Below are 15,485 nucleotides of genomic sequence, written 5' to 3'. Positions count from 1 at the left end.
CAGGGCCCTTCCCCAGACCTATGGAGTCAGACTCTCTAGAGGGTGGGGCTAGGGAATGTGTGCTTTAAACCCAGGCAATTCTGACGTGTGCAGTTGGAGGGAGAACCCCTGATTTGGGCAGTAGACTCAAGGGGAGCAAGGAGCTGTCTGTCTGTCCCCCGTCTGTGTGTGTATACCTGTATCACGCATGTGAGTCGAGTCATCGTTCCGCACACCTTAAGCTGATACAGTGCTCTGTGTCAGTTATACTCACACTGGGGGTGCGAGGTGGGAAGGATGGAGCCCAGGGAACAAACTACCGTCAAGACGCAAGTGTGAGTCACAAGCCCGAAAGCCCTGAGTTAACCTGCGACAGGACGGACCCAGATCTTGGAGGTCCAGGCCGGCAGGCTGTGAGGTTCCTGAAGGCGGGTGGAGGGCCTGCCGCAGTGGTTCCCAGGAGGAGAAGGGCCTGGGGATGGACACTCAGATGGGGTTGGTGGCCTTGGGCACACAGGCTGGAGACCAGGGTCTCTGGCCGGGTGCAGTGGGGCTTTGGGAGTGGAGGTTTTGGGTGCCCAGGCTGACCTTGGTGGTTGTCTTGTGTTGCAGAGCTGGAGGACTCCCGCAGTGGACAGCAGAAGGTGCTGGCAGCTCTGAGGCGAAACTCCACCTTTTGGAAGCAGTTCAGGCCAGTCCTGGAGGACACCCTGGAGGAGAAGTTGGAAAGCATGGGGATAAAGCAAGTGAGGTCCAGGGCCACCGTGGCAGGGCCGTTCCTACTGTTTGGACACAGGGCGATCTTAAACCAACAAAGGGCTGATTGTTCTTTACATTGCGAGCTTATTCATCTTATTTGTTCCAGTGGGGCACCTTTGGTATCCAGGAACATAAACCTGCACAGCTGGCACTGTGGTCTCTTCTCTATTTCCTCCAATGGCTTCCTGAGATGTCACCCCATGTCCTGGCCAATCTGTGCTCTCCACTCATTGGCTACTTTCTTCCATGTCTCTGTTTCTTTGTTCTTGTTCACAGATTCAACAAATATTTATTGAGCACCTTTGTGCTAGGTATTATAGGAGGTACTGAGAATACAGTGATGAATTAGAATTGAAAATTTTTTTATGGAGTTTACAAATGGTAGGGAACTCGTATTAAGTAATGATTGTCCAGAAATTTAATAACTTACCATTGTGAGAAATACTCTACAAGAGAAATATTGGATGCTAGAGGAGTGAATAATAAGGGGATGTGACTTAGTTTGAAGGTCCAGGTGTTATGGTGGACATTGAGTGGACAATATGTGGATATTACTTTGACAAATTACTCCTCTCCCATTGGATACAGTCTCAGTGAAACTAGCAGACAAGATGTTTCATCTTCTTCTAGACAATGGGACTATATGTGCCCCAAAGTACAGTGTCTCCATTTCTGACAGAAGGAATTTAATTGGCTCAATCTGGCCTTTGTAGGGGGTCCCTTAGGTGACGTGTCCATCATCGGTGGCATGCATGGCCACGCCCACTCAGCAGGTGGTTGTGGGTGGAGCGGGCTCTGAAAGCTCTGTCTTGTACAAATTAGTGTTTGCACACTATTGTTCCCTCATGCTCGTGTTCAACCAGAGTATGCATATTAGCAGTAAAGGCATGGGTGACATCTGTTATTAAAAAAACACACCTTGTTATCAAAGCAGCTGTCACATCATTGAGAATACTGTGTGTATAGAGTAAAATAAGAAAAAAACACCAGATCCGTAGCTTTAATTTAGCAAGGATGCCCCCTCATCACTGACTGTTTTCAACTGCTGCTCAACCTCACTTTGGCTCTATGTTCAGACTTGATTAAAACATTTCTTTCTAATCTTAAATGATTCCTCATGGGCTCTGGGTGGATGTCTAAAGCCCAGGCAACTTCCCATAGGTGTTGGAAGGGTGCCTTGCTTTATTTTTTTTGCAGTTGATGCTTTCAGTCCTTGTTAGCCGTTGACGGAGGACAGTGTGTCTGGCATAACGATAGTGCCTGGGGTACAAAAAGGAGCAAGCCGTGGTCTCTCCGCTGTAGGATTCAGTCAGGTGGTGGAAAGGCATGTCCCGTCTCAGCCCATGTGCTTGGTGTCTGTGGAACTGTGTGTAGCTTCTAGCTGCTATGTGTGCTTTGCCGGGGCTCCTGAGCCCTAGCCCACCATGCTTTCAGCAGCCTGCCTGCCCTGCTCTGATGCTCAGCTCATCCTCTCCCAGAAGCACCAGCGCTGATCCCAGTGAATCCCAGGCCAGCAGTAGGTTTGAGAGGCTTAGGGAAGGAGAAGGGGAGCCTATCTCCAAAGGGAACCTCTTTGTCTTCCAGGATGCAAATGGAATCCCTGCTCAGACCTTCAGACACATGGAGTCCCTTCTGAGAGCCCAGCGGGAGCAGAAGGCGGGGAGGTTTTCTGAATTTCTGAATCTGCGGGAGAAGTTCATCAAGGTAGCCACCAGGAGAGTGAAGGAGAGACAAAGGAACAGGGCCCCGGTGTCCCAGCCAGACGGCAAGGCTCCAGGTGAGCTGGCCGGTGGGCTTGCTAGGGGCTGTGACCTGGGAGTGAACAGGCTTGTTTGCATATGAGGAGGGCATAATCCCTGTCCATATCAGGGCATTGCTGTGAAGGGCCAGATGATAAGGTCCTCCCAGGTGGCTGAGTCCAGAAGTCCTCTGTTGGAAAAACAGAGTCTAGGGGTGGGGTGGGGTGGGTGCCAGGGTCCCTCAGGGAAGCAGAGGAGACCCAGAGCCAGAGCTGTGGTCAGCCCCAAACTGTCCCTGCTCAGACACACTGCCTCCCTCAGCAGCTTGGTCCTGCACTGTTTTACTTGCTTGGACCACAAGCTGAACTTTGCTCCAACAGAGAGCAGCCTATTTCCCTTCTGGCTCTATAAACCAGGCATGCCAGCGCAGGGGCTGCTGGTGGAGGCAGGGATCAGTGAATGAATACGCGGCTCTGCGGTAGTGGGAGGGCGTGAGAGGCGGCCAGTTCAGCAGGCGGACAAATCCTCAGCCCTGACTCGTTCCCTGGGCCAGGTCCAGCCGCTGCTTTGTCCCTGGGGGATGTGGCAGGGAAAGGCCCTGGGGTTCTTGTGGAGGACTGAAGTATGTGGGCGAGGACTCTCTGGTCTCTGTCCTCAAGGAACTTAGGGAGCAAGGGAATTGTGTTCTTTGGATCAGGAGCCCCCCATTTCTAGAGGGTTCCCAGATCAACATGCAGGGTGATGCCCCAGCTCCTTTCGGTCATGGACATGTGTGGCCAGAGGAAGGTCACGTCTGCTATCTCCTGTCCTGGCAGATCCAACCTCATCTCTTTATGCAAAGGAAGTTTCCAGAGTGTGGTCCGCATATCTCTAGGGGGTATGAGGGATGGTTTTAGTTGGTACATGAATCAATAATTTTAAGATTTAATCTTTATTTTTCTTCATGTACATTGGAAAAATATTACTAACATAGCAATCCTGAGAGCTCATGGAAATTATTACTTGGATAGGTATAATGTGGGTACTTTATGTTTAAAAGTGTTATCATTTTATATAAAAATGTTAGAGAACAGGACAGTTGGTATGAGAATATGGTAAAAATTGTGTCAGTGATCTGGGTAACTCTGTAGTGTTTGGTTTAAACTTCTGGCCTTCAAATCTCTAAGGAAAGGATAGTGTTTAGTCTTGCACAGAAATCTCAGAGAGAAGGGTACTGTCCTGGTTGCTAACCTGCCTTTCACATAAGCCCTCTGCCTTAAATGCTCACTTATTCCTAATTCGTTTAATTTCGTGCAGCATTTACTGCAGTTGATCTGAGCCAGGGCCTGCCCCCTCAGCTGGAAGCCAGTCAGGGCTGGGTGATGCGACGGGGCCAAGTGCAGGCTGTGGCAGCTCAGAGGAGAGGGGACAAGCCCCCAGGGGGAGTGGAGGCCCCCTCTGAGTCCTGGTTTCCAAGAGAAGAGAAAGGTGTCTTGCTCTTGCAGATGCCAGCCTCCCCTCCAGCACTTGTGCCTGTGCTCCTGAAGCCTGGAGTGGGGACCTCCTCTGCCCCCACCATCTGTCTCCCCTTCCCTGGCCGTGGGTCCTGCCTTCTCCAGGGCCCATCACTGACCTATGAGATGAGCACTGTTCTCTTGGCATCTCATAGGCCTCCTTCCAGCTCTGCGCCCACGTATTCTCTTTCCAGGCCCCACGAGTGCTGTACGAATGCTCGCCTCCCGTCTCTGCTCAGGTTGTGTCTCTTTTGTTTTGGGGCAGAGCTGCGGGATGTAGCCAAGGCACTGGCAAGAGCCTTAGCTTTGGGGCGACTGATGGCCTGGGTTTACATTTGTCGCTGACTCCCATGGAATCGTGGGTCTTGAGCAAGTTCCTGAATCTCTGGAAGCCCGTCTGGGGCTAAATGGACATTGGACGTAAAGTGCGGAGCTTGGTCTGTGCACAGTAACTGGAGCTATTGTTGTTGTTCTTTTCCCTCAGCAAGGTCACCCTCCCTCAGTTACTCTTTCCTAGAAGGCCCACTTCAGTGTAAATGCATTCTCTGAGAGCAGTGCATTTCAAACGTCTTTGACTTTGAACTATAGTAAGAAATGCATTGTATGCTGTGGCTCAGTCCACACCTGTAAGTTTCATGAAACAGTACTTACTCAGACTCCTGTGATGCACTTTCTCTCCTCTTCTCTTTTCATAAAAAGATTGCCCATCCTGCAACACCCCTCCTCCCCCTGCCTCGTTGTGATTTGCAAGAGGGAGGGACTGGGTCTAATCACCAGCCTTAAGCACTCCTGCCACAAGCTGAGTTCTGGGAGGAGGGTGTGCAGATCCTGATGGCACAGTTGGTCCTGCAGCGCCCTCTTGTGGCAGCAGGGCCTTCCTGCAAGGCTGCCTGCATCCCAGCAGCAGCTACTTGGGTTGGATAGAGAGGTCAGCTTCTGGGATTGTGTGGGCGGTGAGCTGCAGACATGCTGGACCGCTCTTCAGACCTGCTGCCTCCCGCGGGTCTCCTGGAGTGATGACATGACCCTGGAACACCAGCTGCTCTCCTGGTCTCTGATGAAACCGTGGGTTCCAGCCCCAGGTGTGGCCAGCAGCAGTTCACTTGGGGTGGGGGAGGTTATTAAAGCTGCTGTGGTTATTACGGTACACTGCACAGAGTGACCTGTCCGTTTCCAGTGTGTTGGAGCCTCTTTCTGCATCCTCCCGGGCTTGAGGGCCCAGATGGGTGTGCTCTGCAACTCGTTCTTATCTGTGTTTCTAGCCAAAAGCCAGCAGAACCCACTGGTCACCAAAAAGGCCCAGCCAAAGGCGAGGACCCTGCATGTGGCATTGCCACCCAAGCCGGCAGAGCCCCCTGTGACAACTCTTCAGAGCCGCGGCAGCCACGGCCCCGGCCTGGCCCCGGGGCCCACCCCCACTCCTCGCTCCAGAGCGCAGGGACCCTCCAGCACCCCTGCTTCCCCGGGGCCTGGGCTGAGGTGAGCCGGGCTCCACACTGTCACCGGGTCTGTGGTGTGGCTTCCGCCCTGTCCCGGGCCCCACACAGGCTTCTGCAGACAGCTGAGGGGCACAGAGAGAAGTAAACAGGAGGGATCTCAAGGGGGGTCCAACCCGAGCTCCCATGAAGAGACTGGGGTCCTTTGCCCCCGGCCAGGGCAAACCTCCCCTCCCCTTACGCACTCGTCCCCAAGCCCCAGTGGCCACCCTGGAGGGGTTGAGTCCTCATCTCCTAACGGAGGAGCTGGTGTGGCTGCCACTCTCTGGATGACTCCTGGCTGGCATCTGGGCCCAGGGAGGGAGCAGGGCTGGCTCTGGACACGTGGTGACATGTGTCTTTAAACATCTTCCTCCTGGCCCACGCACCCCTCATTTCTTCTCCTCCTCTGCAGTACGCCCCCGTTCAGTTCTGAAGAGGACTCGGAGGGAGATGCTGGGCCTCGTGCGTCCCTGCAGCGCCCGAGAGTTCCTTCAAGGATGGGGCCCCGGCCGCAGGATGACTGGGACTGGTCTGACACCGAGACCTCGGAGGGAAGCGCCCAGCCCCCTGGCAAGGGCTCAGATGGGCTGGCTTCCTCAGGTGAGGAAGGTTTTCTTATGAAACTATTATCGAGGCTTGTAGCTTCTGGGTTCAGTTGCATTTTCTAGCCAGAGGTTAGAGAACATGGAACTTAGAGTTTTGTCTTTCCAAAGTCAGTAAGTGGAAGCGCTGGGGTGTAAGCCCAGGTCTATCTGCCGAGTCCACAGTGTCCGTGGATTCTGTAGTACTTCGTCTTGTCCACAGCGTGTTTTCCAAGGATGTCAGTCCATCAGAATCCACCAGAACCAGGTCTCTGGAGAAGTAACGATGACCTGCCAGGCAGGATAATAGGGTGTAAACATCTAGAAACCGGGAGTTTGGAGTCCTCGGACATACTTCGGGCTCTGTCACTTGCTGCCTGTGTGTGCTTGTGTGGAGGGTTTCGGTTCCTTTGTTGTAAAATGAGGTACTGGACAAGATGAGTAATGAGGGGTGAGGTACACAGTAGGACAGGAGGCCCTTAACAGACAGTTTTTTAGTGAATCAATGAGCCAAGGGCTGTCATAGCTCTGGACCTCTGCTCAGGCCCCCAGACATTTGGACCCTGGAGGGCCGTGCCTAACTCCCTGCTTCTTGGCCAGTCCTGAGGTCTGGACATCCACCTTGCTTTCCCACCTTGATAATGTAGTCACTGCTCAGCCTCCTTCCTGCACGGAGTTCACAGAAAGCCTGTCTGGCCCGCAGCCCTCCTGTGCTAATTTATATTGATATTTCTTCGTTTCCCTGTGAAGATGCTGGAGGAGGAACTGCACGTTAGCCTCGCAGCTCGTGTACCAGCTGAGCAGGGAGAGGGAAGGGCAGCTTCCTAAGCCTTTGTACCCAGCTGTGTCCTTCAGGGCCCAGTGCACTTTCAGGGTGTTCCACGCCTCTTATCCTGGCACGTGCTGGCCTGGGCCTGTCTCTCCGTGCTCCTCTTTTACTGTTTCTGCCTTTCCTTCTTCCTCCTGACCCTTCTCCCCACTCCCTTTATCCACACCAAAGCCTGGATGTGACCCATGAGGGTGATGCTTTCATACTCCGGGCTTCTCCCCCTGGTTGCCTTCCAGGAACACTGGTGCAGTCGATGGTCAGAAACCTCGAGAAGCAGCTGGAGGCTCCGGCCAAGAAGCCTGCTGGAGGGGTCAGTCTGTTCTCAATGCCCAAAGCCGGGCCACAGAGGGCTGCCGTGCCAGGAGGGAAGCCCCAGGTAGGGTGTAGGACCTCGGAGGCTGCCCTGCAGTTCCCTACAGAGCCAGCTCCGAGTTTTGGGGGCCTGGGGCGGGGGCTGAGGGAGAATCCGATGCATGTCAACCTGGGCCCTGGTGCGACACTGCAGGTGACCTCACTGTTCCCTCTGCCCCTGCACGGGTGGAGACATGGACACTTTCCCGTGCTTGTTGTTTGTGTCCTTGTTAGCAGTAAAAAGATCTGTGGTTTATTATACGAACAACTGCTCAGTGGGTTGTGTCTACTGGCCACGCACGCTCCCGCTTCCCGCTTCCGATGGAGTCTGGACCCGGCTCCGTGCCTGGCTTCCTGCCGTAGCGGCTCTCTCCGCTCATCCCACGACCAACCCCTCCCCCTGCTTCAGTGGCCGAGGACCCCAGTGCGAGGCTGTGAGCAGAGCAGACTGCTCCACAGGGTGGGAGGCTGGAGTAGCATCACACAGCACCTCAGAGTAGGCCATGCACACGTGGGGATATGTAGACACCTTTGTTGCAGACATTCAAGGCCATCTCTCATCACTAAGAATGTCTCGATGGCCTTGCCTCTCTCAGGCTCCAGCTGCCGTCAGGCTCAGAGCTCAGGGGCTCATCCTCCCAGACCGTTCCTGTTAGGATGTCCTCCTCACTGCTCCCCCCGCCCCCTCCAAAGGAACAACTTCCCTAATTTCTTAGGCAGAAACATGTCGAGCTCTTGTTACTTTACACTCCTCTCTCAATCAAAAGGTACGTACTGGGATGACCTACGCTGTTGCCCTAGAATTCAGACGTAGTGGGCCATCACTTCTTGGTCCTCCCTGGCCTCCCTGCCCCTAACCCCAGACACCCACCTTGTAGTACCTAATATGTTTGGTTTATAATGCAGCTCATGTGTGTTTGTGAGCAATGAGTCTGCATGATTAAAGACATGTTCATCCCTTTTCCCATATTGGGAGAGAGCACCAGCAGCCCTAAGCAGGTTGAGGTGCTGCCCAGAGCCTGCTCGCTGCCCCGGGCCCCCGGTGGTTTCTGATTGGTTGGCCTTCCAGTCCACGTGAATGGCCTGGGCACTGAGAGCTCTGCGGGGGTGACTGTGGGTCTAGAACATTCCTGGGCCCTTGGTCCCAGCCCAGACCCTTTCCTGGCCGAAGGATTTCTGGCACTTGGAGTTCCCCTCATGCTCCGTGGTCAGAGTGTTTCCCAGGCCCTAGACAAGCCGTCTGTGGCAGGTGGGGTGGGCGCTTTAGCCCCTGGTGCATCAGCTCAGGAATTGAGAGAAGCTGAGGCTTTGGGCTTCCAGATCCGTCACTGTGGGGGGACAAAGTTTAAATTACAACAGAAGAAACCTGATCGGCTACAGGCCTCTCCAAGGAGCTTGCCTTGGTATGGCCAGTGAAATTTCAGGGGAGTCTGCATTGCTGTTACCCGAGGTCTCTGAAGCAGGTGCTCAAAGCCAGAAATGAGGAGGCAGGAGGAGAAGCATCTCCCTCCTGCTTTCTTCCAAATCTGCATTTTGTCCCCATGTCCATCCTGCACGTCCATCCTCCCTGGTCAGATGCATTTTCTTCTCCTCCTCCCCTCCCTGCAGCTTTCTGAAGATGAGAGTGACTTGGAGATCTCTTCCTTGGAAGATCTCCCCCAGGACCTGAACCAGAGAGAGAAGCCAAAGCCCGTGTCTCGCTCGAAGCTCCCAGAGAAGATTGGTGCCAGCTCTTGGAGCCCCAGTCAGTCCAGGGTCCCTGGCTGCTGAGCCCGGAGCCTGGCGGCCCAAGGACCAGCCTTGGCGCCCAGCTGGGCGGGGCCGGCTCAGGGTCCACCCCAGCAGACTGGGCTGCTGGGCCTCTTGTCTTCACCAGTAACCGAGAGGTCTTCTCCCCTGGAGAGAAGCAGAGCAGAAAACGCATATGATCTCTCCCGCCCCCTGTGAGGAGCCCTGGCAGCGCCCCCGGGTCCCAGGACTTGAGAAAGGTTGTAACAGGACCTCAAAGCGGCATCCTTCCTCCACTGCCACGTTCACTCCAGACTGAAGGGAGACAGGTGGTCTCTACTCTGGAGTGTTTTGTAAACCTGCGGGAACCCTGTAGAGATGGGTCTTTTATAGGGTCTTTTTGGGGACTTATGCCTGAGTCAGTCATTCAGTGATTGACCCAAAGCCATTGGCTGAGGTCCTCCAGCCTCTCACTGCCGAGCTGGGGTACAGGCAGAGGTGGGGGGCAGAAAGCACAGGGCTGTAACCTGTGACAGAGGTCAGGAGGCTGTGGACACACAGATGTAGCCTCCTGAGGCAGCCCGGGGTGGCCTTGGAGAGCTTCCCAGAGCTGATGTCCGGCAGGGCCTGCTCGTGGGGGGGAGGGGAGGGGGCTGCTTGGCTGGGGCCTTGTGTCCCCAAAGGATCACAAATTACATTTTTGGTATTATTTCTAAAGTTAGGTTTTATATATATATATAACTAGAATATATTGTTTAAATGTGAAGAGCATTAGTTTATTATATGTAAAGCTTTAAATACAGCACGATGTTTATCACTCTCTGGTACTGCTCCCTTGTTTTTGGAGCTTTGGCGGGGGCCGGCGCCCTCTGTACGCCAACTGTGTTCGTTTAGGACCTTCGGGATGCAGGTGCCAAGGTGGGGGTAGGAGTGCAAGCGGTTTATTGGGGAGGCACATCTGTGAAAGGCCCCCAAAGCGCTCAGGTGCAATGAAAGTCTGACCCCTGTGAGAGGAGGGAGAGCAGGAACAGGCAGGGGGAGCCCCAGACCGCCACGCAGCTGACATCTCCGCCAACCCAGTGGGAGCTCCAGAGCAGGCACGGCCCACCAGGGAGTCCCTACCAGGCAGGAATGGCCAGGACCTCGTGCTCCGACCGGCTCAGCCATGGCTGGGGCACCCAGGAGAGTGAGACCTTACCGAACGGCCGTTGTTTTCCCTGTAGGGAAACCCAGCCGTGTGTCTCCGGGCCTCACGCGTGGAGGGAATAGTGTGATGAGCCCACGTCCCCAACACCCAGCCTCAGCCGTTATCAACTCATGGCCAACCTTGCCTCATCTGTCTCTCCCCACTACCTTGGTCTCTTCCCCTCCCCAGCCCTCCATCGAGGCTTCATTTGACCTCTGGGTGGTCCTGATACGTGGGCTAAGCCCTGACGTTCTAGCAGGAGGAACCAGGAGAAGTGAGGAAGAAAGGCATTGCAGTGGGCAAAGGGGATCTGGGCCGAAGAAGGCGGGGGTATCATGATGCCAGGCTGTTCAGTGAGGCCAGAGCACAGCTTATGAAGGGCTTTTGGGGGACTTGGGGCCAGCCCACTGCTAGCTGCTGGGGAGTAAATTCCCTTTGTGGATCTCATACCTTTGAACAACTGAGATTGGGTACAACCATGATCCCCGTGGTGGTGTGAGGAGGGGAAGGAACAGTGACTGGGGAGTGGGAGGCGTTTGTCCCTCTCTCAGGATTCTGCCAACAAATTCATGCTTTCCTATTCACAGGTTTTGGGCAAGGGAGGTGTAAAAAGATGCTTGTGGGGTCCCTTGTTACATTCTGGTTTTCTGTAGCTCTGAGTGTACTACCGATGCCAGCCCTCACATCACAGTGTGCTCTGGGATTTCTGCTTTTTGGCCTCAGGGTTGTCTGTGATGTGGGAGGTTACACAGGCTACTTGCAGATACAGCCTGAAAGTGCCGGAGGGCTGACTCTACCAGGACAGCCTGCACCCTGGGTAGAGTGGGAGTTGGTGAGTAATTGCTCCAGCCTTTCTGTGCTTTGGTGGGACAATTCTCAGGTTACTTCTACAGTTTCTCAAAGTCCCCAGGGGGAGTGAATCCCGGGTGCCTCCAGCAGTTACAACTTATTAACACACCCTTTATTGGCCTTTCTCCCTCTGGTTTCATTTTTCTCTCTCACTTCCGCTTCTTGGGAGCATCTCTGAAATAAATTAACCTGTACCCAAGTCCTGGCCTTAGGCTCTGCTTTCAGGGGGCCCCAAGTGAACTAGATGTGCGTGCCCGTGTGTTTTGCACGTGCTCACACATGCTGGGGATAGTCACCAGTGAAGAATGACTCTGTTCCTGAGTGTTCATTATTAAGTTCTATGTTTCCAAATCTGTTTTTCTATCTACTTTGGAGACTAACATATGAGCTTTGCATTCGTATGCTGTTTACTCCTCCCCACTGTCAAATACATTAAAAAAATTGGGGCAAGATTTACAAGAGCTTTGGAACATAACGTGTTAGTCAGTCTCTGACACAAGCAGTAGGATATATAGATAGAGGTACAGATGTAGGTAAAGATACATAGAAGAGGAAATTTTATTATAGGAATTGGCTCATGTAGTTATGGAGGCCCCAAGAAGTCCCCTGATCTGCTGTCTGCAGGCTGGAGAACCAGGAGAGCCTCTGGTGTCAGTCCTGGAGTGCGAGGGCCCAAAAACCAGGAGCCGCAAGGCCCGAGGGCAGGAGAAGATGGACGTCCCAGCTCAAGAAGAGAGAACTAAATTGTCCTTTCTCCTTCCTCTGTGTTTTCATTCTATTTGGGCCCTCAGTGGATTGGGTGATGCCCAGCCAGGCTGGTGAGGGTGGATTTTCTTTACTCAGTTCTACTGATTCAAATACTAGTCTCTTCTGGAAGCATCCTGAGAGACACACCCAGAAATAATAGTTTCCCAGCTATCTGGACATCCCTTTGCCCAGTCAAGTTAACCATCACAATATGTAACATAGTAAGTTATTTAAAAGTTATCCAAGCAATAAGATTGATGCAGGAAAATTAGAAAACACAGATAATCAAAAAGAAAAATAAATTTGAATAACCCCCAAATCCAGAGTCAACTACTAGGTAAGCATGCAGTGATTAAAAAAATACTTGTCTTCTTCCTAGAGTTCAACTGTATTTATTTTTCTCTAACTTGATTTTCCTTCTTGAGAATAGATTACAAATGTCCTTACATCAATACATATGTATCAACATAATTATATTTAATGGCCACATAGTATCACAAGGTAAAGATTACAAACATTTATTTAACCAGGAATTTCTACTTTGGGCCTTTGATGAATCATGGAATGATAAACAAATGTGTATATACATCTTTGTGTGCTTAATTAAGATTTCCTGAGAAGTACTTAGACGTGAGGTTGCTGGACCAGCATTGTAATGAAAGCCAGCCCTATATGCCAGGCACTGGTCCAAGTTTCTTATGAATAGTCACTGACTGAACCTTACAGCAACACTTTGAGGTGGTGCTGCTATTACAGTCATTTTGGGACTAGGCGCTGAGACAGCTAAGAATCTTGCTTTGAGTCCTGTCTGCAGTAAGCAGCTGGCTCTAAAGCCCTGACTCCTCACCGTGTATTTGGGGGGATTTTCGGTTCATAAACGCTCTCCTGAGCCACCTGAGTGTAATGTTTGGGATGCTCCTTTTCGCATTCCCTTGCCACCAGGGGGTATCATTCATCTTTAAACGTTTAGACAACGTGATGGATGAAAAATGAAACTTCACGTTTTAAAAAATTTACATTTTTTAGTTTTCTTCTGAGGCAGGATTTTTTTTTTCATTTTCTAATCAGTTATTTCTATTTCTTCTTTTATAAATTGCCTGATTATATTCTTAGTGCTTTTTTTGTCAGTTGATGTGATTAACTTTTCCTTGTTGCTTTTTTTCTTTCTCTTTTTATTATGGAACATTTCAAGCATATATAAAAATAGAATGTGGGGACTTCCCTCGTGGCTCAGTGGTTAAGAGTCTGAGGGGCAGAGGACACGGGTTCGATCCCTGGTTGGGGAGGATCCCACATGCTGTGGATCAACTAAGCCCGTGTGCCACAACTGCTGAGCCCACATGCCACAGCTACTGAAGCCCGTGCACCCAGAGCCCGTGCTCTGCAACAAAAGAAGCCACTGCAGTGAGAAGCCTGAGCACCGCAATGAACAGTAGCCCCCTCTCACCGCAACTAGAGAAAGCCCGCACGCAGCAACAAAAAGACCTAACACAGCCAATAAATAAATAAATAAATAAATAAAATGTATAATGGCCTTGATGTCCTCATCACTTAGTTTTAACAATTATCAATACGTGACGACTCATTTCCTGCAAACCTCTTGCCAACCTCCTCCCGAATAATAATATACCTACAAATATTTCCATATGTATCTCTAAAATATACTTCCTTTTAAAAAAAACCACTATGCTACCACCACTAAAACAAAAGTCAATAATTTCTTTTAAACATCACCCAACATCTGATGGGTTCACATGTCCTCTCTTTTCCTACGTGTTTGAGTCTCTTTTAATCCATAGATTCCATTTCCACTTTCCTTCCCTCCCTCCTACCTTTTTTCCCTCACAATCTTTATTATTTTTTGTTGCTAAAGAAGTTTGGTTGTTTGCCGTGGAGAACTCCCCTGGTCTGGATTTTGCTGACTGCATTACTGTGATGGTGTTCAGTGCATTCCTCTTTCCCCTGAACTATCTGTAAATTGTAGTTAGATCTAAATACTTGATCAGGTTCAACTTTTTTGATTTTTCAATTCTTTGTTGACAAAACACTTCTTAGGTGGCACTGTGCACTTCCAGGAGGAGGCACATAACATCTGGTTCCCTCTTTTTATAGTGTTGATGATATATTGAGGATCATTGCCTAAATCCATCTATTGATGAGGGATTTCCAAAATTGTGATTGGTCTATCATTCCTTTGGCATTGACTAGCTGGAAAGTGTCTGTAAGGAGAAATTCCCCAAACAGAACTGTCTGGTTGCCTTCATACCGTTCTATATAAACGGTACCTTATCTACTAAGGAAGCTAAGGGTTTGATTCTTTTCCCTTGCAAAATAATGAGATGGTTTCCTACTATCCTTTATGGGAACCATATGAACTCATACATTTCAATATATTTGATTTGTTGAGATTGATTATAGTTGTTATTCTTATTGATGCTGAACTTGTCATCTTTGGCTGATGGGTGACTCTTCCTGTTGGTTCCTGGGTCCTTTTGAATGACCTTAACAGCCTGATGGCCTCCTTGCTATCTGTTACGAAGGATGATCCAGGCTCATAGCATGCATTTCCTGCCTCAGACCTGAAATTAGTAACTTCTCTGGGGGAATTCTGGTTTCTTTTAGAGGGAAATGATATTTGCAATCAGGGTGCAGTGGGGTGATGATTACTACTGGTCTGGTCGTTACTGCTAAGCCCTTTCAGTGGACAGAGACAGGAAATACAAGCAAGAAAATGTATTATAAGTTCCTACTGATATTTCCCATTCGGATTCAGGACTACAGGGTTTTTAACTTTATTTCGTTGATCTAATACCTACTTATATCTCTTTCCTTCCACTCCGAGAGTCTTGGGTCTTAACAGCACAGTCTCAGTCTCAGAATAGCAACACCAACTTTATTATTCACAGTATGAATACTGAAAACAGTTTAAAATTTATTACTATTATATTTTGGAGTTTTTGGGTCCTGAGGGTGTATCCCACTAGGGATGCCCAGTTAAATTACTTTGCTTTCAAATCACTTCCAGTAGTTTCTCTCTGTGGTTATGTTACTGAATGGGTGTATAATTCGGTTTGCTTCTTCATTTTACTTTTGATTTTTAGAGATAGCATTTTTATTATTTAATTTGCTTCATATTGATTTTACATATATGTATTGCTAACATATAAAAATATAACTGTATTGATTATATGTATTATTATATAAATAAGACTTTATATATATTGAAAGTATGAATCCATTGTCGTTATTACTATTTATTGTCTTTTAATCTTGTTTATAAGTTCTTTCCCATAGTGAGATTTTTAAGTTTTTATATGTCTAACTGATGTTTTCCTTTATAATTTCTGCCTTTGGTGAGTGTAAGAATTAGAAAGGCTTTTTTCATTCCAATATTCATACATTTTCATCTACAATACATTTTCTTTTACTTGTATTAAAAATCTTAAATTTGAATACTTAATATGTCAAGACTTAGTAGGGGGAGGGTGTTAGCTGTGAGTTATGGATGTTACTTATTTTTTCCAAACAGTTAGCCGGTGGTCTCTCCATCATTATTTGACAATTTATCCTTTCTTCACTTTTAAAAATACCCCCTTTATCAAATGTAAATTATTGTATGTGCTTGGATATGTTTCTGGACTTTTTATTTATTCCATTAATCTGATGGTTCTGGCACTAGTGTTGCACTCTTCTTAATCATTAAGATTTATCATCCTGCAGGACACAAATACCCTAATTATTTTTCTCTCTCAGAATTTTATTATTG

General features: G+C 49.6%; 1 protein-coding gene across 3 annotated transcripts in view; it reads left to right on the top strand.

The window, feature by feature from the left end:
* Positions 1–14,922, top strand: part of DZIP1L (DAZ interacting zinc finger protein 1 like) — a 50,947-nt gene extending 36,025 nt beyond the window's left edge. For 2 of the 3 annotated variants that reach the window (XM_057739420.1, XM_057739421.1), the window contains 6 exons: positions 592–725; positions 2,323–2,515; positions 5,233–5,449; positions 5,861–6,048; positions 7,095–7,234; positions 8,818–14,922. In XM_057739420.1, the coding sequence (XP_057595403.1) occupies positions 592–725; positions 2,323–2,515; positions 5,233–5,449; positions 5,861–6,048; positions 7,095–7,234; positions 8,818–8,979 (1,034 nt within the window). In that variant the 3' untranslated portion in view covers positions 8,980–14,922. The remainder of the gene's footprint in view (positions 1–591; positions 726–2,322; positions 2,516–5,232; positions 5,450–5,860; positions 6,049–7,094; positions 7,235–8,817) is intronic. The other variant, XM_057739422.1, reaches the window with a different exon arrangement.
* The last annotated feature ends 563 nt before the right edge of the window (positions 14,923–15,485 follow it).

Source organism: Hippopotamus amphibius, chromosome 6 (assembly GCF_030028045.1).
Source record: "Hippopotamus amphibius kiboko isolate mHipAmp2 chromosome 6, mHipAmp2.hap2, whole genome shotgun sequence".
Lineage (NCBI taxonomy): Eukaryota > Metazoa > Chordata > Mammalia > Artiodactyla > Hippopotamidae > Hippopotamus > Hippopotamus amphibius.
Note: the sequence above shows the minus strand (reverse complement) of the source record. Positions and strands in the feature narration are given on the sequence as shown.